At 49.2% G+C, this 17,005-nt stretch overlaps 1 protein-coding gene and 1 long non-coding RNA gene across 3 annotated transcripts in view; one reads left to right on the top strand and one right to left on the bottom strand.

Annotated features, from left to right (window-relative positions):
* Nucleotides 1–17,005, bottom strand: part of LOC118022892 — a 49,963-nt gene that overhangs the window by 1,644 nt on the left and 31,314 nt on the right. For both annotated transcript variants that reach the window (XR_004682589.1, XR_004682588.1), the window contains exons 2-3: nt 3,968–4,124; nt 3,694–3,782 (exon numbers count right to left, since the gene is read on the bottom strand). This is a non-coding gene — a long non-coding RNA (uncharacterized LOC118022892). The remainder of the gene's footprint in view (nt 1–3,693; nt 3,783–3,967; nt 4,125–17,005) is intronic.
* Nucleotides 3,960–7,411, top strand: LOC118022887 (protein FAM187B-like). The gene is made up of 2 exons (XM_035023857.1): nt 3,960–4,672; nt 7,024–7,411. The coding sequence occupies exons 1-2, from the start codon at nt 3,960–3,962 to the stop codon at nt 7,409–7,411; spliced, it is 1,101 nt and encodes a 366-aa protein (XP_034879748.1).

A 17,005-nucleotide genomic window follows, 5' to 3' on the forward strand; every position in this document is an offset into this window, starting at 1 on the left:
GCTCTAGGTTTTTAATAGAAAAACTATTAGATTAATAAAATTCCCTTTTATTCCTAGTTTTCCAAAAGTTTTGATCCATGAATGAGTGTTGAATTTTTTTGTGTTTGTGTGTTTGTTTGTTTTTTTAAAGATTTTATTTATTTGAGAGAGAGAGCACATAAGAGGGGGGAGGGTCAGAGGGAGAAGCCGACTCCCTGCCGAGCAGGGAGCCCGATGCGGGACTCGATCCAGGGACTCCAGGATCATGACCTGAGCCGAAGGCAGTCGCTTAACCAACTGAGCCACCCAGGCGCCCAGTGTTGAATTTTATCAAATGCATTTTCCGCATCTCCTGAGATGATAATATGTTTTTTCTCCTTTATCATGATAATATGGTGAATTACATTTATTGTGTTCATATGTAAACCCAACCTTGCCTTCCTGGGATAAACCCAATGTGAACATGATATTTATTCTTTTTGTTTATCATTGGAGGAAATTTGGTAATATTTTGTTTAGGATATTGTGTCCTTGTTCATGAAAGAGATTGGCCTGATATTTTCCTTAGTTGTAATAACCTTATATGGTTTTGGTATTAAGGTGATGTAGGCCTCATAGAAGTTTGGAAGTGTTTCATCTTTTTATATTTCTGGAAAGATTTTGAAAGACTGATGCCATTTCTTAATTGTTAAGAAATATTTGGAAGAATTCAGTGGTAAAGCTTTCTGGCATTAGATGGTTTTTTGTGCATAGGTTTTTAATTACAGATTCAATTTCTTTCATTGTAAATATAGAGTAGTTCAGATTTTTTCTTGTGCCAGTGCTGTTAAGTTTTTCAATGAATTTATCCTTTTTATCTAAATTTTTATAAGTTTTGGCCAAAAGTTGTTTTTAATATCATCCGATTATCTTTTTATGCCTGTAAGATCTGTAGTAATGTCTCTTTTTTCATTACTAGTATTCATTATTTAGGCCTTCTTCCTGTTTTTGTCAAGCCCTGCATTGGGCTCCGTGCTGGGTGTGGAGCCTACTTAATAATAATAATAATAATAATAATAATAATAATAATAATAATAATTTTAAAAAGTCAGTGTAGGGTCTTATGATTGTTACTTTGAAAGCATGTATCTTTTTCTCTCTGGCCATTTTAATTATTTCCTCTTTGGTTTTCAGCAGCATTTTCCTATAAGGGGCCTAGGTGTGGCTTCATTTATATTTATCCTGCATGGGGTTTGAAGGCCATCTTGAATTTGTTGCTTGATGTCTTTCTCAGTTTTGGAAAGTTTTCATTCAGTGTCTTAAAATATTACTCATGTTCCTGTCTCTCCTTTGCTTCTGAGTCTACATTTACATGAATGTTAAAACTTTTCACCATGTCATATATGTCTCTTACACTCTTTTCTGTATTTTCTTATCTTTTTTTTTTTTTTTTTGCATGCTTCAGTGCAGATATTTTTCTGTGGGCCCATCTTTTATTTTCTTAATCCTCTTTTCTGTTGTGTTTAATAGCTTGCTACCCTTTCTAGTGAATTCTCAATGTCAGACATTTTATTTTTTAGTTCTAGTATTTCCATTTGATTCTTCTATATAGGTTCAAAATCCTCATCTTGTCATCTCCTGGACATATTAATCACAGTTATCTTAAAGTCTATAGTTGTTATTAGGAAGAGTGTTAGTTTGATATAAGCTTCTCAATTGTAGCAGTAAGCAGAAACCTTACCCACACTATTTTTAAAGAATAGCAGGGAATCTGGATTCTCATATGAAATCTCTTGGATTTTACATGTTGGTCACTGATTTAAATATTCTAAAAATGTCCTAGGGAGACCAATGAAAACATTTATTCAGGCTGGATCCAGCCAGTTTGTTACTTCTCACCTAGACAATGTGAAAATCAGAAGTGGGGTATTGCACAGTTTCCGCATAGCCTTGCTTACTTGTTTAGAAAAGATTCCTGGGCGGGCAGAGGAGAGAGAGAGAGGCAGGGAGATGGAGGGGAGGCAACAGAAATGTAGATGTTAATGTGTCTCAGGTAGAGGGACTTTATAAGGTCCTGAGAAGAGACAAAAACTCTAGATGGTTTTAATAGATGTGAGAACAGAGGGGATGTGTGGCCCACTCCTGGGATGAAGGTGGCAGCAAAATGCCATAGAAGCAGCAGTTCCAGAGTCTAAGCGTACAGCTTATGCCAAACACAGCCTGTAGAGGTCCCCACATGGGACAGGGACACGGCTAACAGAGCCCCCAGCCATAAGGAGCCTGGGAGAGAGGAAGACAGGATGTCTTAGCAAAGACCCAAGTGAACCTCTAACCTCACTCCCCACTCTCCCCCTTGTCCACTACTCCTAGTCACTCTGGCCTCTATGCCCTTTAAATATGGCAGCCATATCAGGGTCTAGCCATCTCTTGGGAATATTCTTCCTTCAAATATCCACGTGGCTCTTTATCTCACTTTATTCAAGTGTTTGTGAAACTTTACCTCCTCAGCGAGTGCTCAGACAGGCCTGATCATCCTCCCTCAAATAGCTCACACCCACATACCAACCCTTCACTTTCTATCCCCATTTCCCTGCTCTTATCTTTAGCAATTATTGGGTAATCCTCATTATTTGAGGATTCCATACTTGTGAATTCACCTACTCGCTAAAATTTATTTGTAGCCCCCAGGTCAATACCCACAGTGGTTTTAAAGTCATCTGCAGACATGCATAGAGTGGTGGAAAAAATTGAGCCACCTAACAATGCGCATTCCCAGCTAAGGTCCAACACCATGACACTGCCTTCTGGTTTCAGCTCTCCTACTATTAACAAGTATCCTTTTCATGGTCTGTTTAGGGCCATTTTTTGTTGTTGTTGCATTTTTGTACTTTTTGTTGATTCTGCTATTTAAAATGGCTCCCAAGCAGAGCTGAAGCCCTGGCCAGTGTCCCTAAGCACAAGAAGGCCGTGATGTGTCTTACGAAGAAAATGCGTGTATTAGATAAGCTTTGTTCAGGCAAGTTAATGAATGAACAATATATATTAAATAAGAGGCCTTTAAAGAAAAATACACATAAAGCAAGGTTATGTGTTGAGTAGTTGACAAAAATGTTATGACCAAAGGCTTGTAGGACCTTAAGCCTGCATTTCTCCTAGGAACAATGTTTCAGTATTTGCTAATTCAGCAACTTTATAGAACCGTTATAACTGCTATGAATAAGGAGAATCTACTGTACCTGCTATTATTTTTATATATTTGCTTATTATCTCTCTCTTCCACCAGAAGGTAAGTCCCAGGGGGGAAGAAGCTTTATCTAAACTGCTCAGAGCAGTGATTAGAAGAAGGGCCAGCAAGCACATGGTAGGCCTTCAGTAAACATTTGTGAAATGAGTGAATGATGGCAGATCAAGCCTGCACAATAATTATTTTTAATTTCAGGACTGAGAAGAAGTTTAGGAAGGAGACACCTGAGAAAAATATTTATTTGTTTAAAATGAATTAAATCATGCCCCTATTTGTGGAAAGAGTCTGGGACCAGTGTGTGCAAAGGTCCTGAGGCAGGAGGAGCCTTTTGCTTGCCTGATGTTTTCAGAAGATGGCAGGGAGACCAGTGTGGCTGGGATAGGAAGTCAGAGTGGTAACCAGAGAGGATTTATTCACCTCTCCACGCCCACCACTAAGAATCGTGCCCAGAACATAGTCAGTGTTCAGAGAAAAATGTATCAAATACTCACATGTGACATTTGAATGCCAAAGCCGGGGATGGTAGAGAAAACCGTGAAGAGACAAATTAAGTTTCTTCCTATCCCAGCAGAGTGGAGGACTTGAAATAGAAATGAAATAGAGTTGTTAAATTGTCGCCAGTCAAATGGGGGTTGTGACCTCACACACCCCTGCTGTGGCCCATAGGACACCTCACCCTTACTGGGGCCTGGGTTTCAGGGGTGACTTCACAATGGCCAGCGTAGTGCCCTGCCCACTGCCACAGTCCCAGTCCATCATGCTTACCACCCTGTGGCTGTTGCTCAGCCTCGCCGTCCCCTTGCTGGGGTCCCACGCTTCCTTCAGCTGTCCCAACGAGAAGCAATGCCAAAAAGCCCTCCTCTCAGACAATGACATCTTTTTGCCCTGCAACTCTTCTGGGGCACAGTGGTACTTCTTATTCCTGCAAGACAAGACCAGCTGGTCTGACAAAGTCTCCAGTGTTTCCAACATCGAAATAATACCCGAAATCGGCATTCTCATCCGAAACCCGTTGCCCTCCCAGACGGGCTTCTACCATTGCCGGGACAAGAATGGCGTCCAAGTGGTGCAGTACGAGATTGATTTCCAGGATGTCAGCACCCTGCATATTACCCACAAAGGCCTGGGCCAAAAGCCCCTGCCGAACGAGACCCTGAGTCTGGGTGGTAAGGAGCTCATCTTCACCCAGTGGGATCCCTGGCAGGATTGTAACCGCTGTGGGGAGCCGGGGGAGCGGAAGCGCCTGGGCTACTGCTACATCGAGGAGCCCCTGCAGGAGCCCATGCCCTGCTGGCTCTACCTGGGACATCTGAAGCTGTGGTCTAGCCGCTTGCAGCCCGAGATGCAGGTGGAGGCCTGCCAGGTCCCGTGTAAAGTATCCACGTTGGATTACGTCACCTTTGACAACTTTGAGATCAATGAGGATTCAGGATCTGTGTGGCTCACCTGCCCCATGGGATCTATCTACAGGTGACTCTGCAGGCGTCCATTTAAGAGATGGGGAAACCACAGCTCGGAGGGGCACAGTCCTCCAGGGGGAGCCATGGTGACCCTAAATCCTACCCACTTGGCTGTGGGGTCCCCCTCGCCCTCCTTCCCCCACAGGCCTGTGGCAGCCCCTCCCTTGCAAAGGGGGAGCCCGAGCAACCTCTTGGGGCCTCTGCAGCCATCTGCTCTGTCAAATCTGGTCCCACCACCTCCGTCTGGTGTTCTTTTCCTTATTCCCGCTGTGACTTCTCTTCTCTTTCCCACAATCTCTTTTGTCTCCCTTCCTCCTTTTTTCCTCCTCCTTTAAGTATAAAAGTAGCACGTAGTCTCTACAAAGGCCCCACAGTTCAGGAAAGTACATGAGCCCCTGCTAGCTAGCCTGGGACACCTGCTCCATGTCATTTGCCAGACAAGCAGTTCCCAAGTGCCAGTCATCGGGAACCCCAGAGAAGAATCAAGAGAGGTGGGACGCCTGGACGGCTCAGCCAGTTAAGCATCCGACTCTTGATCTCAGCTCAGGTCTTGATCTCAGGGCCGTGAGTTCAAGTCCTGCGTTGGGCTCCATGCTGGGTGTAGAGAGAAGAGAGGTCACTGAGGCTTCCAAGAGTTGCCACGTCTCTAGGGAGCTGAGTAGAGTGGCATTCCATGTGAGGTTTATATCTTGGACTCTGGATTCAGCCAGGCCTGGTCTCCACACTTCCCAGCTTTGTAACTTTGGGCCTGTGGCTTCTCTCTGGGCCTCAGTCTCCCCGCCTGTTGAATGGGGGTTGTATGAGTTTCCTCGGGCTGTCATCACCAAATACCACGCACTGGGTGGCTTAAAACAACTGAAATGTGGTCTCTTACAGTTTTGGACGCCAGAAGTCCAAAGTGAAAGCTTCACCAGGGCCCTGTGCCCTCTGAGATGCTGGGTGGAAGCCGTCCTTGCTTCCTCCTCGCTTCTGGGAGTGGCGGGCAATCCTTGGCCTTCCCTGGCTTGCAGCTGCGTCCCCCCAGTGTGCCCGTCATCACTTGGCCTTTTTCCTGTGTGCTTGTGTCTGTGTCTGTCCTTTTCTTTTTTCTTTTTTTTTTTTTTAAGATTTTATTTATTTGACAGAGAGAGACACAGCGAGAGAGGGAACACAAGCAGGGGGAGTGGGAGAGGGAGAAGCAGGCTTCCCGCTGAGCAGGGAGCCCGATGCGGGGCTCGATCCCAGGACCCTGGGATCATGACCTGAGCTGAAGGCAGACGCTTAACGACTGAGCCACCCAGGCACCCCTTTCTGTCCTTCTCTTAAAAGGACATGGGTCATGTTGGATTTAGAGCCCAGGGACACTTCAGTCAGACCTCATCTTTTTTTTTTTTAAATATATATATTTTTTTATTTGATAGAGACACAGCGAGAGAAGGAACACAAGCAGGGAGAGTGGGAGAGGGAGAAGCAGCCTTCCCGCGAAGCAGGGAGCCTGATGTGGGGCTCGATCCCAGGACCCTGGGATCATGACCTGAGCCAAAGGCAGACGCTTAACGACTGAGCCACCCAGGCGCCCCCAGTCAGACCTCATCTTAACAAATTACATCGCCAACAACCCGATTTCCAAAGAAGGTCACCTTCCGAGGTTTAGAACATGCGTTTGGCGAGGACACCATCCAACTCAGTACGGCAGGCTTGCTGGCCCCGGCCTCATGGGGTCAATGTGATGTCTGAGGGGGCAAATGCCTATGAATAAAACATACGGTATTCTAGATGGTGATAGGGGCCGGGAGGGGGGGGATGGGAGCGGAGGAGAGGATCCGTTTAAATACGGAGGGCAGGGAAGCCATCTGAGAAGTTGCCAAGACTGAAAGGTGAGGGCGCCCTGTGTGCTGAGGGAGAGCACTCCCTGCGGAGGGAGGGGCAAAGGCCCTGAGGCAGGATGGGGCCCAGCCTTGTTGGAGGGCCGCTTCAGAGGCAGTGCGGCTGGGGCAGAGTGAGAAAGAGCAAGGGAGGGTGGAGAGAATGAGGTCAGGCAGGGAGAGCAGGGGTGGGGGGTGGGGGGCAATCACGTAGGCAGTGTCTCTCGCTCATTCCTCCAAATAGCCCTGTGAGGCGGGTACAGTCTTCACACCCCCAGTTTTCAGGCGATGGAGCGGAGGCTCAAAAAGCTAGAGGCCTATGCCCCTTGCCCATTTAGGGTGGGGTGGGGCTCCGAGCTCCCTGCCAGCCTGGCCCTGCCTTCCCCACGCACTCTTGGAGGGGGTGCCCTGTTGGCTGCTTCCCAGGGTGGAGGGTGCCGCTGTCTCCACCTCCTTCCAGACCTCCGTCTCCCATGCATCCCCGGGCTGCTGCAGCTCACCTTGTCCTCCTTTGCAGGCCCATCCTCTGGGAAATCAACGACATCCCCCTGACCTGGCAGAGCCAGCTCTCCAACCAGGACTTAAGCACCATTCTGGAACCCACCAACGGTGGCAGGCAGCTTCGGGTCTTCGAGCCAGCCATTTACAAGTGCTTCGTGAAGCAGGAACTCGTGGCTTACTTCAACCCCAAGCCCTTTCCGGATGTGCCGGAGATCCTCAGGCAAAGGGAAGCCGGACCACAACAGGAGTCAAGGGAGGCCTGGAAGGGGAAGGCCAGGTCCGTCCTCAAGGGGCTCAAGCTGATGCTGCTGGTGGGCATCGTCCTGGGCCTGCTCGCACAGCTGCTCAAGCTCTTCCATCCTTCCCAGGACAAAAGAAGCGACCGGATGCTGCTGGTGAAATAAAGAGACCCCTCGGTGCCCAGGACACCTGGTGTCCCTTGTCTTCATCCCCTGAGCTGTCCTTCCCATGGCACTTGGGGGTGGGGTGCAGGCAGGGGCACAAGACAGACCCACGGCTACAGCTGAGGCCGAGTCTTCCCTGTTCCAGGTCCTGCTCTGTTAACTCATTAGCAATCCCCATCTCAGAGATGGGGAAGCCGAGGCAAGACTACTGTCTAGAGACTGGCGAGGGGGGGGGGCGGGGGGGTCGTCCTGTGCAAACTCAGGTTGCCTGGCTCAAGTCTTGTGTTCCTCACCAGGAGGGAGGGATGGAATGAGGCCATTATCAGGGTGAGGCCCTGGGACTTGGTAAACTGTCGCCACCTTCCTGACTGCCCTCCCCCAAGGACAACGGCTGAGGCGGGGTGGGGGTGGGGAGCCCCCAGACGCTGCGGATCTGCTCTGGGGTGCTGCCTTTCCGTGCTTGTCGCCTGCCCCACCCTGGCCCAAGGTGCCTAGGGCCTTCAGCCTTAGCCATATCTCTCCTAGGCAGACGGTGCTGCCGGGGGGGGGGGGGGGGGGCAGCCCAGGACTGCTGGACACGTGTCACCCTTCCTGGCTCCTGCAGTGCAGAGAGCCCCCTCAGGCCCCGAGAAGGAGAGACAGAGCCCCTCTACCAGGACAAGGCGCCAGGCCAGGCCCTGCTGGCCCCCGGGAATCACCAAGCCTGGCTATTCCCAGAAATTATATACACTGTTCAGCAGAGTGCAAGAGTGATAAATAAAATATTAATGCCTTGGAAAATGCATTGCCCTGATATTCCATTGTGAAGCCACGATAGGACAGATCTGAAACTTCCAGAACAGAACTTTTGCCCCCGAGTAGGGGGCAGAGCTCACTCCTCACTTACCAGACACTGTTGCCAAAACCCTTAAGGCTTCACACGGCGCCCAAGACACAAAGATTCCCACAGAATGGGGGGACATTCGTGGAGAACTGAACAGGGTCCATCGGGAAGCAGAGGCAGAGAATCACGATGACAGGAATGGCAAATACCTGTGAACTTCCTGGCAGGATCAGAACTCACACCCTTCATGAACATTATGTCCTCATGGCCACCCATGAGGCTGGGGTTCCTACGAACCTCGTTTTGTAGTTGAGAACATCAAGGCACGGGGTTCAAGCACCCTGCCTGAGGTCACACAGTGAACTTGGGAGGAGGCCTCTGGGCGCCTCCCGACCAGCTCCCCAGGAACCCCCAGTGTCCGCACCCACAGGGGAACATTGTGTGGTAGCTCGGGGTGGAGGAACCAGAGCTGAGCCCAGGCCTGTCCGCTGTGACAGGCAGACCCTCAGGTGATCCCAGCGATTCTCACCTCTTGGCTTCTACACCTTTGTGTGAAGCCCCTTCCCTTTCAGCGTGGATGGCCCCTGTGACTTGTTTCCAACCATATCCCTCTTCCGACTGTGAAGGTGTCAGAATGTCAGCCCTGGATTAGAGTACGTCACACAAGACTGTCTCAGCCTACTGGAGCGAGAGAGGCCTGCTGGCCTGACGAGGTCTGCCGCCATGTTGAGGAAGTCCGCTTGGCGGGGACTGCGAGCAGCCTCTGGGAACTGCAAGTGGTCTTTTGGACCTGAGGCCACCGCCAGGCCTCCGGTCACACGACCACAAGGCAGGGAACTCTGCCAACAATTTGGAGAAGGTCAGAAGCAGATTCTTCAGTCAAGCATCCAGATGAGAACACAGCCTGACCAACACTTTGCAGCCTGGGGAGGCCCTGAGCAGAGGACTTAGTCAAGTCACCTCTGGACTCCTGACCCACAGACACGGGGCTATCATGCATGCAGGTTGCTTTAAGCCACTTAATGTCTGGTAGTTGGTTATGCAGTGGTAGGCAACAAATAGGTTCCCCCCACCCACTGCCTCCAGCCCGCCCTGAGGTCCCCTACAGCTTTAGCAGTTACGTGGACGGTCCCTTGCACCAGGTGTGGGCCAGGCTGGCTGCTGGGCGCCTGGAGCCCCTGGGAGCAACCCTAACCCAGAAGGGATGGGGAGCTACAAGTCTGGGCCACGTTCTACACCTTCCCTCCGAGGGTCCTCAGTGGCACTGAGCTTCCGGAGGGTACAGCAGTGAGTGGCTCATTAGGGCGCCGTGGATCAGGTTAGCTCCTTCCTGGCCTTGCTCTCCCTCGCTTCTGCTCCCCGAGATTAGATTCTTCAAATATTTTCTCTGCCCCACCTTCCCTCTCCTCTCCCAGGACTCCAAAGACATGGACGTCAGAGCTGTTGTTGTTCCCCGGGCCCCCAAGACTGTTGATTTTCCTCCCATCTTCTCTGCTGTGCGGGTTGGAGAATGTCTGTTGATCTCTCGAGTTTGCTGACACCTTCCTGTGTCATCTCCCTTCTGCTCTTCAGTCTGTCCAGTGAGCCTTTTACTTGGGTTAATGTATTTTGTGGTTCTCGAATTTCTATCTGATGGTTCATACCTACCTCCCGCCTCCTGGTTGATACTTTCTATTTTCTATTTTCATATTTACATTTAGGGGAACCCTAGCTGAGATGCCAGGGTTGCTAACTCGGTGGCCTGCCTGAGCCAAGCAGAGACCATACACGAGGGGCAAGGCATGGTGGGGGCTGTGGCAGTGTAGGACTTTTTATACTGGGAGGGGGAGGGACCCTGGGGCCATGTCAGAAAATTCTAGCTGATCTCTGCCAGGCACGAATGCAGGCCTCTCGTTCCTCCGAAAGCTTCACGTGCTTCTGGAAATTGAGATGTCCGAGCGAAACTGTTTTAACCCATAAATATTGGCTCAAACAAGTTTTCAAACACAGCCCCAGCCAAATAAAACACATCAGCCCACAGGTGTTAGTCTGTGGGCTCTTGCTTCAGCCTTTATGGGGGTCAAATGAACATTTCTGTTTTCAATTATTCATGCAATAAATATTTATTGAGCTGGAGTAGCCAGGGACAGCTTCTCTCAAGAGGTGACATTTCAGATGAGCCTTGAACAACAAGAAAGAGCCAGACAAGTAAGGGTCTCGAGGCGGTGGGTATTGGGTTCCTACGGCCGCTATAACAAATGACTGCAAACGGAAAGGCTTAAAACAACCCAAATTTACAGCTTTACAGTTCTGGAGGTCAGAAGTCCAGAATGGGTCTGATTTGGGTCATGACCTGAACCGAAAGCAGATGCTTAACCGACTGAGCCCCCCAGGCGTCCCTTGTCATATGGTAATTTTAAGACATCGCTTTTTTTTGAGCAATTTGAGGTTCACAGAAAAATCGAGAGGTTGGGACAGAGATTGCCTCTATTTCCCCTCCCCCCTCATTATCAACATCTGGTGAATGCCCAGCCTCCGCATCATCCACCCCTGCCACCCGAAGGGTACGTCTCTTACAATTGCTGAGACTGCGTTGGCACATCATTATCACCCAAAGTCCACAGTTCACGCTAGTGTGCACTCTTGATGGTGTACGTTCTATGGATTTGGATTCACATATGCATCACTGTAGTATCAAACGAGTCATTTCACTGCCCTAAAGACCCTTGGTGCTCTGCCATTCATCCCTGTCTCCCGGCTAACTCTTGGCAACCACTCATTTTTATGCCGTCTCCAGATTTTACCTTTTCCGGGATGTCATATAGTTGGAATCGTATGGTATATCACATTTTCAGGCTGGCTTCTCCCACTTCGCCATATGCATGTAAGGCTCCTCCATGTCTTTTGATGGCTTTTGCTGGCTCGTTTCTTTATAGCGCTGAATCATCTTCCATTGTCTGGTTCTTCCATTCACCTACTGAAGGACATCTTGGTTGCTTCCACGTGTTGGCACTTACGAAGAAAGCTGCTATGAACATCTGTGTGCAGGTTTTTGTATGGACCTAAGTTTTCAACTCCTTTGGGTAAATACCAAGGTGTGCAATTGCTGGGTTGTATGGGAAGAGTATGTTTAGTTTTGGAAGAAACTGACAAACTGTCTTCCAAAACGACTGTATCGTTTTCCATTCCCGCCAGCAATAAAGAGGAGTTCCTGTTGCTCCACATCCTCACCAGCATTTGGTGGTGTCTGTGTCCCAGATTTTGGCCATTCTGATAGGTGTGACGTGATATCTTATTGTTTTAATTTGCATTTCCCTGATGACGTCTGATGTGGTGCATCTTTTCATCTGCTTATTAGCCATCTGTATATCCTCTTCGGCGAGGTGTTCTACATTGTAATTTTTAAAAATTCTTAGGCTTACTTTTTAAAAATATAATTATTAATAAATACAATTCCAGCACTTGGCCTTGCTATAGGAAGGAGAAAGAAAGGAGAATGGAGAAAATATTCCTTTTTTTTTTTCTCGACACTGCAGAAATGCAGACAAACCTGTCATTAGCCTACATGTCACCTTACTACACAATTTAAAACAGGCTTCCTTCTTATGGACACAGCCTTATATCAGGGTACTGGCTTGGTGAGTCAGGTGTAGAGTGGGTCCCTATTTGCCCCTTGGCTGGCCACTTTGCCTAATGCTGACCTGCACAACTCCACGCGATAACCCTGAATATAGACACCTTCTGCATCATGCAATTGCCTTTGCAAATATTACTTCTATTAGAGGAGTCCTGTAAGTCATTCTATAAGTCAGGATAAGATAGGCTTTGCTACAGTAACAAATAAGTCACAGAATAAGCACAAAGTTTTATTTCTTGCTCACATCATGATCAGATGCAGCTCAGGGCTTTCTTCCAAGCAGTGACCCAGAGGGTACAGGCTGCCCTCTGAAGTGTGGTTTCCAAGGTCACCACAGAAGAGACAGAAAGAACATGGAATCGGGTATGGGGGTTAGGGCCAGGCTTACAAGTGCCACTCATTTTGTCCACATTTCATTGGCCAGAACCTAGTCACACAGCCCCTCCTTAACTGCAAGGGAAGCTTGGAAATGTGGCCTTCTGTGTACCCAGGAAGAGGAGGTCAATTGGTGAGCATCTGGCTGATTATTGCCACAATCCAGGCTTCAGAGATTGTGGCCATGTCCTCTGAAGCATTTTTTTTTTTTTAGATTTTATTTATTTATTTGAGAGAGAGAGAATGAGAGAGAGCAAGCACATGAGAGGGGGGAGGGTCAGAGGGAGAAGCAGACTCCCTGCCGAGCAGGGAGCCCGATGCAGGACTCGATCCAGGGACTCCGGGATCATGACCTGAGCCGAAGGCAGTCGCTTAACCAACTGAGCCACCCAGGCACCCCCTCTGAAGCAATTTTAACCCCTAAAAAATTCTGTAATTCTGATTCCTTAATTCCTTATACTAATTGACCTGAAGGGAATATTTAAATTGACATTTCTGAATTCCTAAAACTTGTATATACTCCTCAGTTTTGTTGTTGTTGTTGTTCAGACATAAAAAGATCATCTCTTCTCATCTTTAGGTAAAAATAAAGCTTTGAATCTGCCATAGTCTTATGAGACACAGAGTTTCAGAGGGCCCCATCCTTCCACAACAGCTCAGGGCACCCCTCATTGGCCTTCATGAGAGTCCCTGGCCATGTTCTCCCTGAATGCTCAAGCAAATCCAGGAGACCCCACATCTGCCTAAAGCCCCAGCAATGGCCATTCCTTGCTCCTAGAATCAGAGCAACCACGTTCATGGCCTACCATGCCTGCACCAATGGGCTGCTACACACTTCTCATCTTTCCTTACACTATATGTCAATCCATCTCTGGCTCCAGCCAAACTGGCTGCCTTTAAGCCACTTCTACTTTTTACTCTCCTCCCCGTGCTGTGCCCTCCTTCTAGAAACCCTTCCTTTCCCCCTCCTCTTAGTTAACTCCTCATATTGTTCAGGCCTCAGCTCAGGCATCATTGCCCTCATGGACGCTTCCCCACCATATTTACATGTTCACAATAGTCCTTAGTACTGTTCACCGAATCTCCCTGGCTGTCCATCTTCCAACAGGGTGGGATGGTGCTGCTTGGCCTCCTTATGGAGGGGTGGGGCCAATGCAACTAGCTCTAGCCAATGAGATGCGGGCAGAAGTAATCCAAGTCACTTCCAAGTTAGAGCACTTAATTCCAGAGCAAGATACTCTCAAGTCCTCTTTCCTCTGTGCAGAACCCACAGTACTTGAGAGGGAGGGTGTTCTGCCGGCCCTGGGTTGTGGTGTGAGCAGAGTTCCAGCTGACCCACAACAGACATGGCTCATAAGTAAGAGATAAACATCGGTTATCCTAAGCCATGAGACTTGGGGGATGTTTGTTCGCACAGCATAACTCAGCCTGTCCTGACTGATATACTCTCCTTCCAAAACCCTTGTCCCTTTTGTGATTTTTTACTTGCTTTTGTCACTGTGGGTTAATATTTTTCTTCCCCCACTGAACTGAGAGCTCCATGAGGTCAGGGATATTTTTGGTGTTGTTGCCCCACTGTACCTCCCACTCCCGAAACAGCCGGACCATAGTTAAGAGCTCGGTAAACGTATGTCCGCTGATTGAAGGAAGAAATGAACAATCATCCTAGGACATAAAAAGGAGGTAGGTACAGCGTTCCCTATTTTACACGGATGAAATAGAAGCCCAGAAGGGCTGCATTGGTTGCTCAGTGTCACATGGAAGGTAAATGGCAGAGCTTGGTCAGAACCTAGGTCTGAGTCTAGAACTTGTAACTGTTGTATAGCTACTTCTCCTGGACAAGGTGGCCTCAAGGTCAAGTGCACCTCTACTCAAGGGTTTCAGCCCTACCTCCGAGGAATGTCTCTGTGTTGGTGACACTAAAGAATAAAAGGCTTGGGGATCTATGGGCCATTGGTCATCTCTGGAATAATCCGCAGCTGGCCAGACAAGGCAGGGATATTCAAAGTGAGGTGGAGGGGGCGTGGCCAGCTGTCTCTTTGTCCTTCACTTTCCCTCTTTTTAAAACAACTTCCATTAACTGAGTGCTCACTCTCTGCCAGGCCCTGCGCCAAAAGCTTTAGGATCATGAGCTCACAGCATCCTCATGACCCATCCCAAGTGATTTTTATTTTTCACAGGAGGACACTGAGGGCTAGAATGGTAAATCTACTCGCCTGTTGATACAAACTTAGTCTATCAATTATGGCGGCGAAATAAAACATCCTCCCAAATCAGGGATTTAGAATAGTAAGGATTTATGATTGCTCACAAGGCTTTAGAGGGTTCGCGCTTCTCTGATCGACAGTGGGCTGGGTTGGCTCTCCAGTTTTGGCTGAGGTGTCTTCCGTGTGCAGGAGTCAGCTGGCTAGTCCGCTGGGCCCTCCGCGTGGTCTCTCATCCTCCAACAGGCCGAGCCAGGCTTGTCCACAGGGTGGTGGCAGGGGTCCAAGAAAGCGAACAGAAGCTGCAAGGCCTCTTGAGGCCCAGGCTCAGAGGCAGCACTTGACCAGGGACTGGGGCACAGGCAGCTTTGGCTGGCCATGTATCGTAAAGGGTTAGGTTTTGGGAAGTCCCCTGGGCAAGGCTGGGTTAGACAGGATGTATCTGTTATCTCCTGCTATGTAAGAAACCACCCAAAGTGCAGTAGTTTGATACAACAATCATTTATTTATCTCTCTATTCCGTAGGTGGTGACATAGGCTGGGCTCAGCTGGGTCGTTCGTCAGGTCTTGGCTGGGCTCGTTCACGCATCTGTGGTCAGTTCTGAGCAGCTAGATGGCTCTGCTTCGGGGGGCTGGGTGGCAGTTGGCTGGGGAGCCTTCAGTCTCCTACCCTCCAGCAGGCTAGCCTGGATGTGTTTGTGAGGTCATCGCGAGGGTCCAAGAGAGCCAGCGGAAGCTGCATAGGCTTTTTGAAGCCTAAGCTTGTAACTAACACAGTATCGCTTTCTCCGTGGCCAAAGGAAGTTACAAGGTCAGCCTTGATTCAAAGGGTGGGGAAATCGACTTATCTCTTGATGGGAAGAGTGGCAAAGTCACATTGTAAGGACATACAGAGGGAGGAGTGAAGGACAGTCTCCCCTCTATAATCACTTTATCAGAGGCAGTAAGGAACACAGCGGGGATTCTAACCCAAGAGGAGGATGCTAACTCTTCTCAAGCTGTATCACTTCTGTTCCTTTCCTTAGCTTCCCCATCTCCGCAGATGTCTTCCCTATCTGCTTTTTGAGCCCCAATAGCCTTCTGTATTAGTCAGAACACATGTGGCTGCAAGTAACAGAAACCAGGCAAAGTTGCTAACACTAACAAGGAGTGTATTGCCTCCGGGAATGGAGAAGTCCAAGAGTAGGTTCTGCTTCAGGCACAGTTAGATCCAGGTGCTCGTGAGTGGTGAGGCTGGGAGTTGAACCCAACCAGGCTGCTCAGAAAAGTCGTAATCATAGCAAGCCCTAGTCAGAGCAGATACTCTGTGCCTGACACTGTTTCAGGAGATAATGATAATAGTAATAGTAATAATAATATCCATTTAATCATTTAAACCTTCCAGCAACCCTATGGGGTAGGCATTGCTATTCTATCCATTTTGCAGATGGGGAGACTGAGGCACTGATAGGGTAAAAAAGCCTAAGGTCACATGTGGGGCAGCTAGGAACTGAACCCAGACAGTGGAGTCCAGAATTTGTATCTTCTGCCCCCAGGGCCTCCTGAGCCAGGGGTGAGGTCAGCCTCCGAGAAGTTCATGAAAAAAGATGGAGGGAGGCCCCAGGACAGCCCAGTCTTTCCGTTCGCCGTATCTGCCTCTCCCTGCTCGCCCCTCCACCCGCTGCCTGGCACAGCCTTCCCAGAACCCACTTGTGAACAGACTGACCTAATGCAGGCTGGGCTGGAGGGCTGAGTCCAGGCAAACAGGCAGTGGCCGGGCCTGAGTCACCCGGCGGGCCTTGCCAAGGCCCAGAGTGGCAGCGTGAGCCTGTGCCAAGGAGGGCGTGGGCTGGTCGAGACGACACCTGGTACCGCTGGTCAGCTGGAGTTCCTTCTGAGCCCATGACCTTGACACCCATTAGATCTCTGCAAAACAGTCCTTGCCCACCACTCTGACAGGGAGCCTGGGCAAGATGCCAAGGCATTTTTAATGCATTTATGAGAAACCAAACATGGCTATTTATATCCTTTTGATTTGTCAGCCAACTGAGAACTGGGTAAATGTAATGACATCCCCAGAGCGGGCTCCAGGCATGGCTGCCCACCCCTTAACAAAGACAGCGAGCATGCTTTGCTACATGGGCTCATCAGCTTCTCATGGCAACCTGCGAGTATGGGGAAACTGAGGCTCAGAGGGGGAAGGTCAGGTGCTCATTGCCTCAGCTGGGATGCAGCAGGGCTGGAAATGGATCCAGGAGGACTCTTAACCCACTCGGCAAACCTCCTCGGCTGTGTGGTTGGGACCCTGCCATCTACCCCATGAAGGACAAAGCTCTTTTTCCAGTTGTTTGTGGGAATCTTTGGGAACATTCCACCTGCTTCATGTTTCTTCTTCTGCAACCCCCCTTCCCTCCTCATTCCCTTCCTTCCTCTTGAATGAGAAAATGTTTTCTTCTTTCTTGTTCCTCTTTCCTGCGTTCTTGCCCCCTTCCTCCTTCCTTCCTTCCTTCCTTCCCTCCCTCCCTCCTCCCTCCTTCCTTCCTTCCTTCCTCCTTCCTTCCTTCCTTCCTTCCTTCCTTCCTTCCTTCCTTCCTTCC

This window comes from Mirounga leonina, unplaced genomic scaffold (assembly GCF_011800145.1).
Source record: "Mirounga leonina isolate KUSES-001 unplaced genomic scaffold, KU_Mleo_1.0 Mir_177, whole genome shotgun sequence".
In the NCBI taxonomy this organism is placed as follows: domain Eukaryota; kingdom Metazoa; phylum Chordata; class Mammalia; order Carnivora; family Phocidae; genus Mirounga; species Mirounga leonina.

What these genes read in the sequence shown, in the direction of transcription:
- LOC118022887 (XM_035023857.1), top strand. Translation starts at nt 3,960, where the DNA reads ATGCTTACCACCCTGTGGCTGTTGCTCAGCCTCGCCGTCCCCTTGCTG. An exon ending in CCCATGGGATCTATCTACAG is followed by an intron (nt 4,673 to 7,023) that starts GTGACTCTGCAG and finishes CCTCCTTTGCAG; the next exon opens with GCCCATCCTCTGGGAAATCA.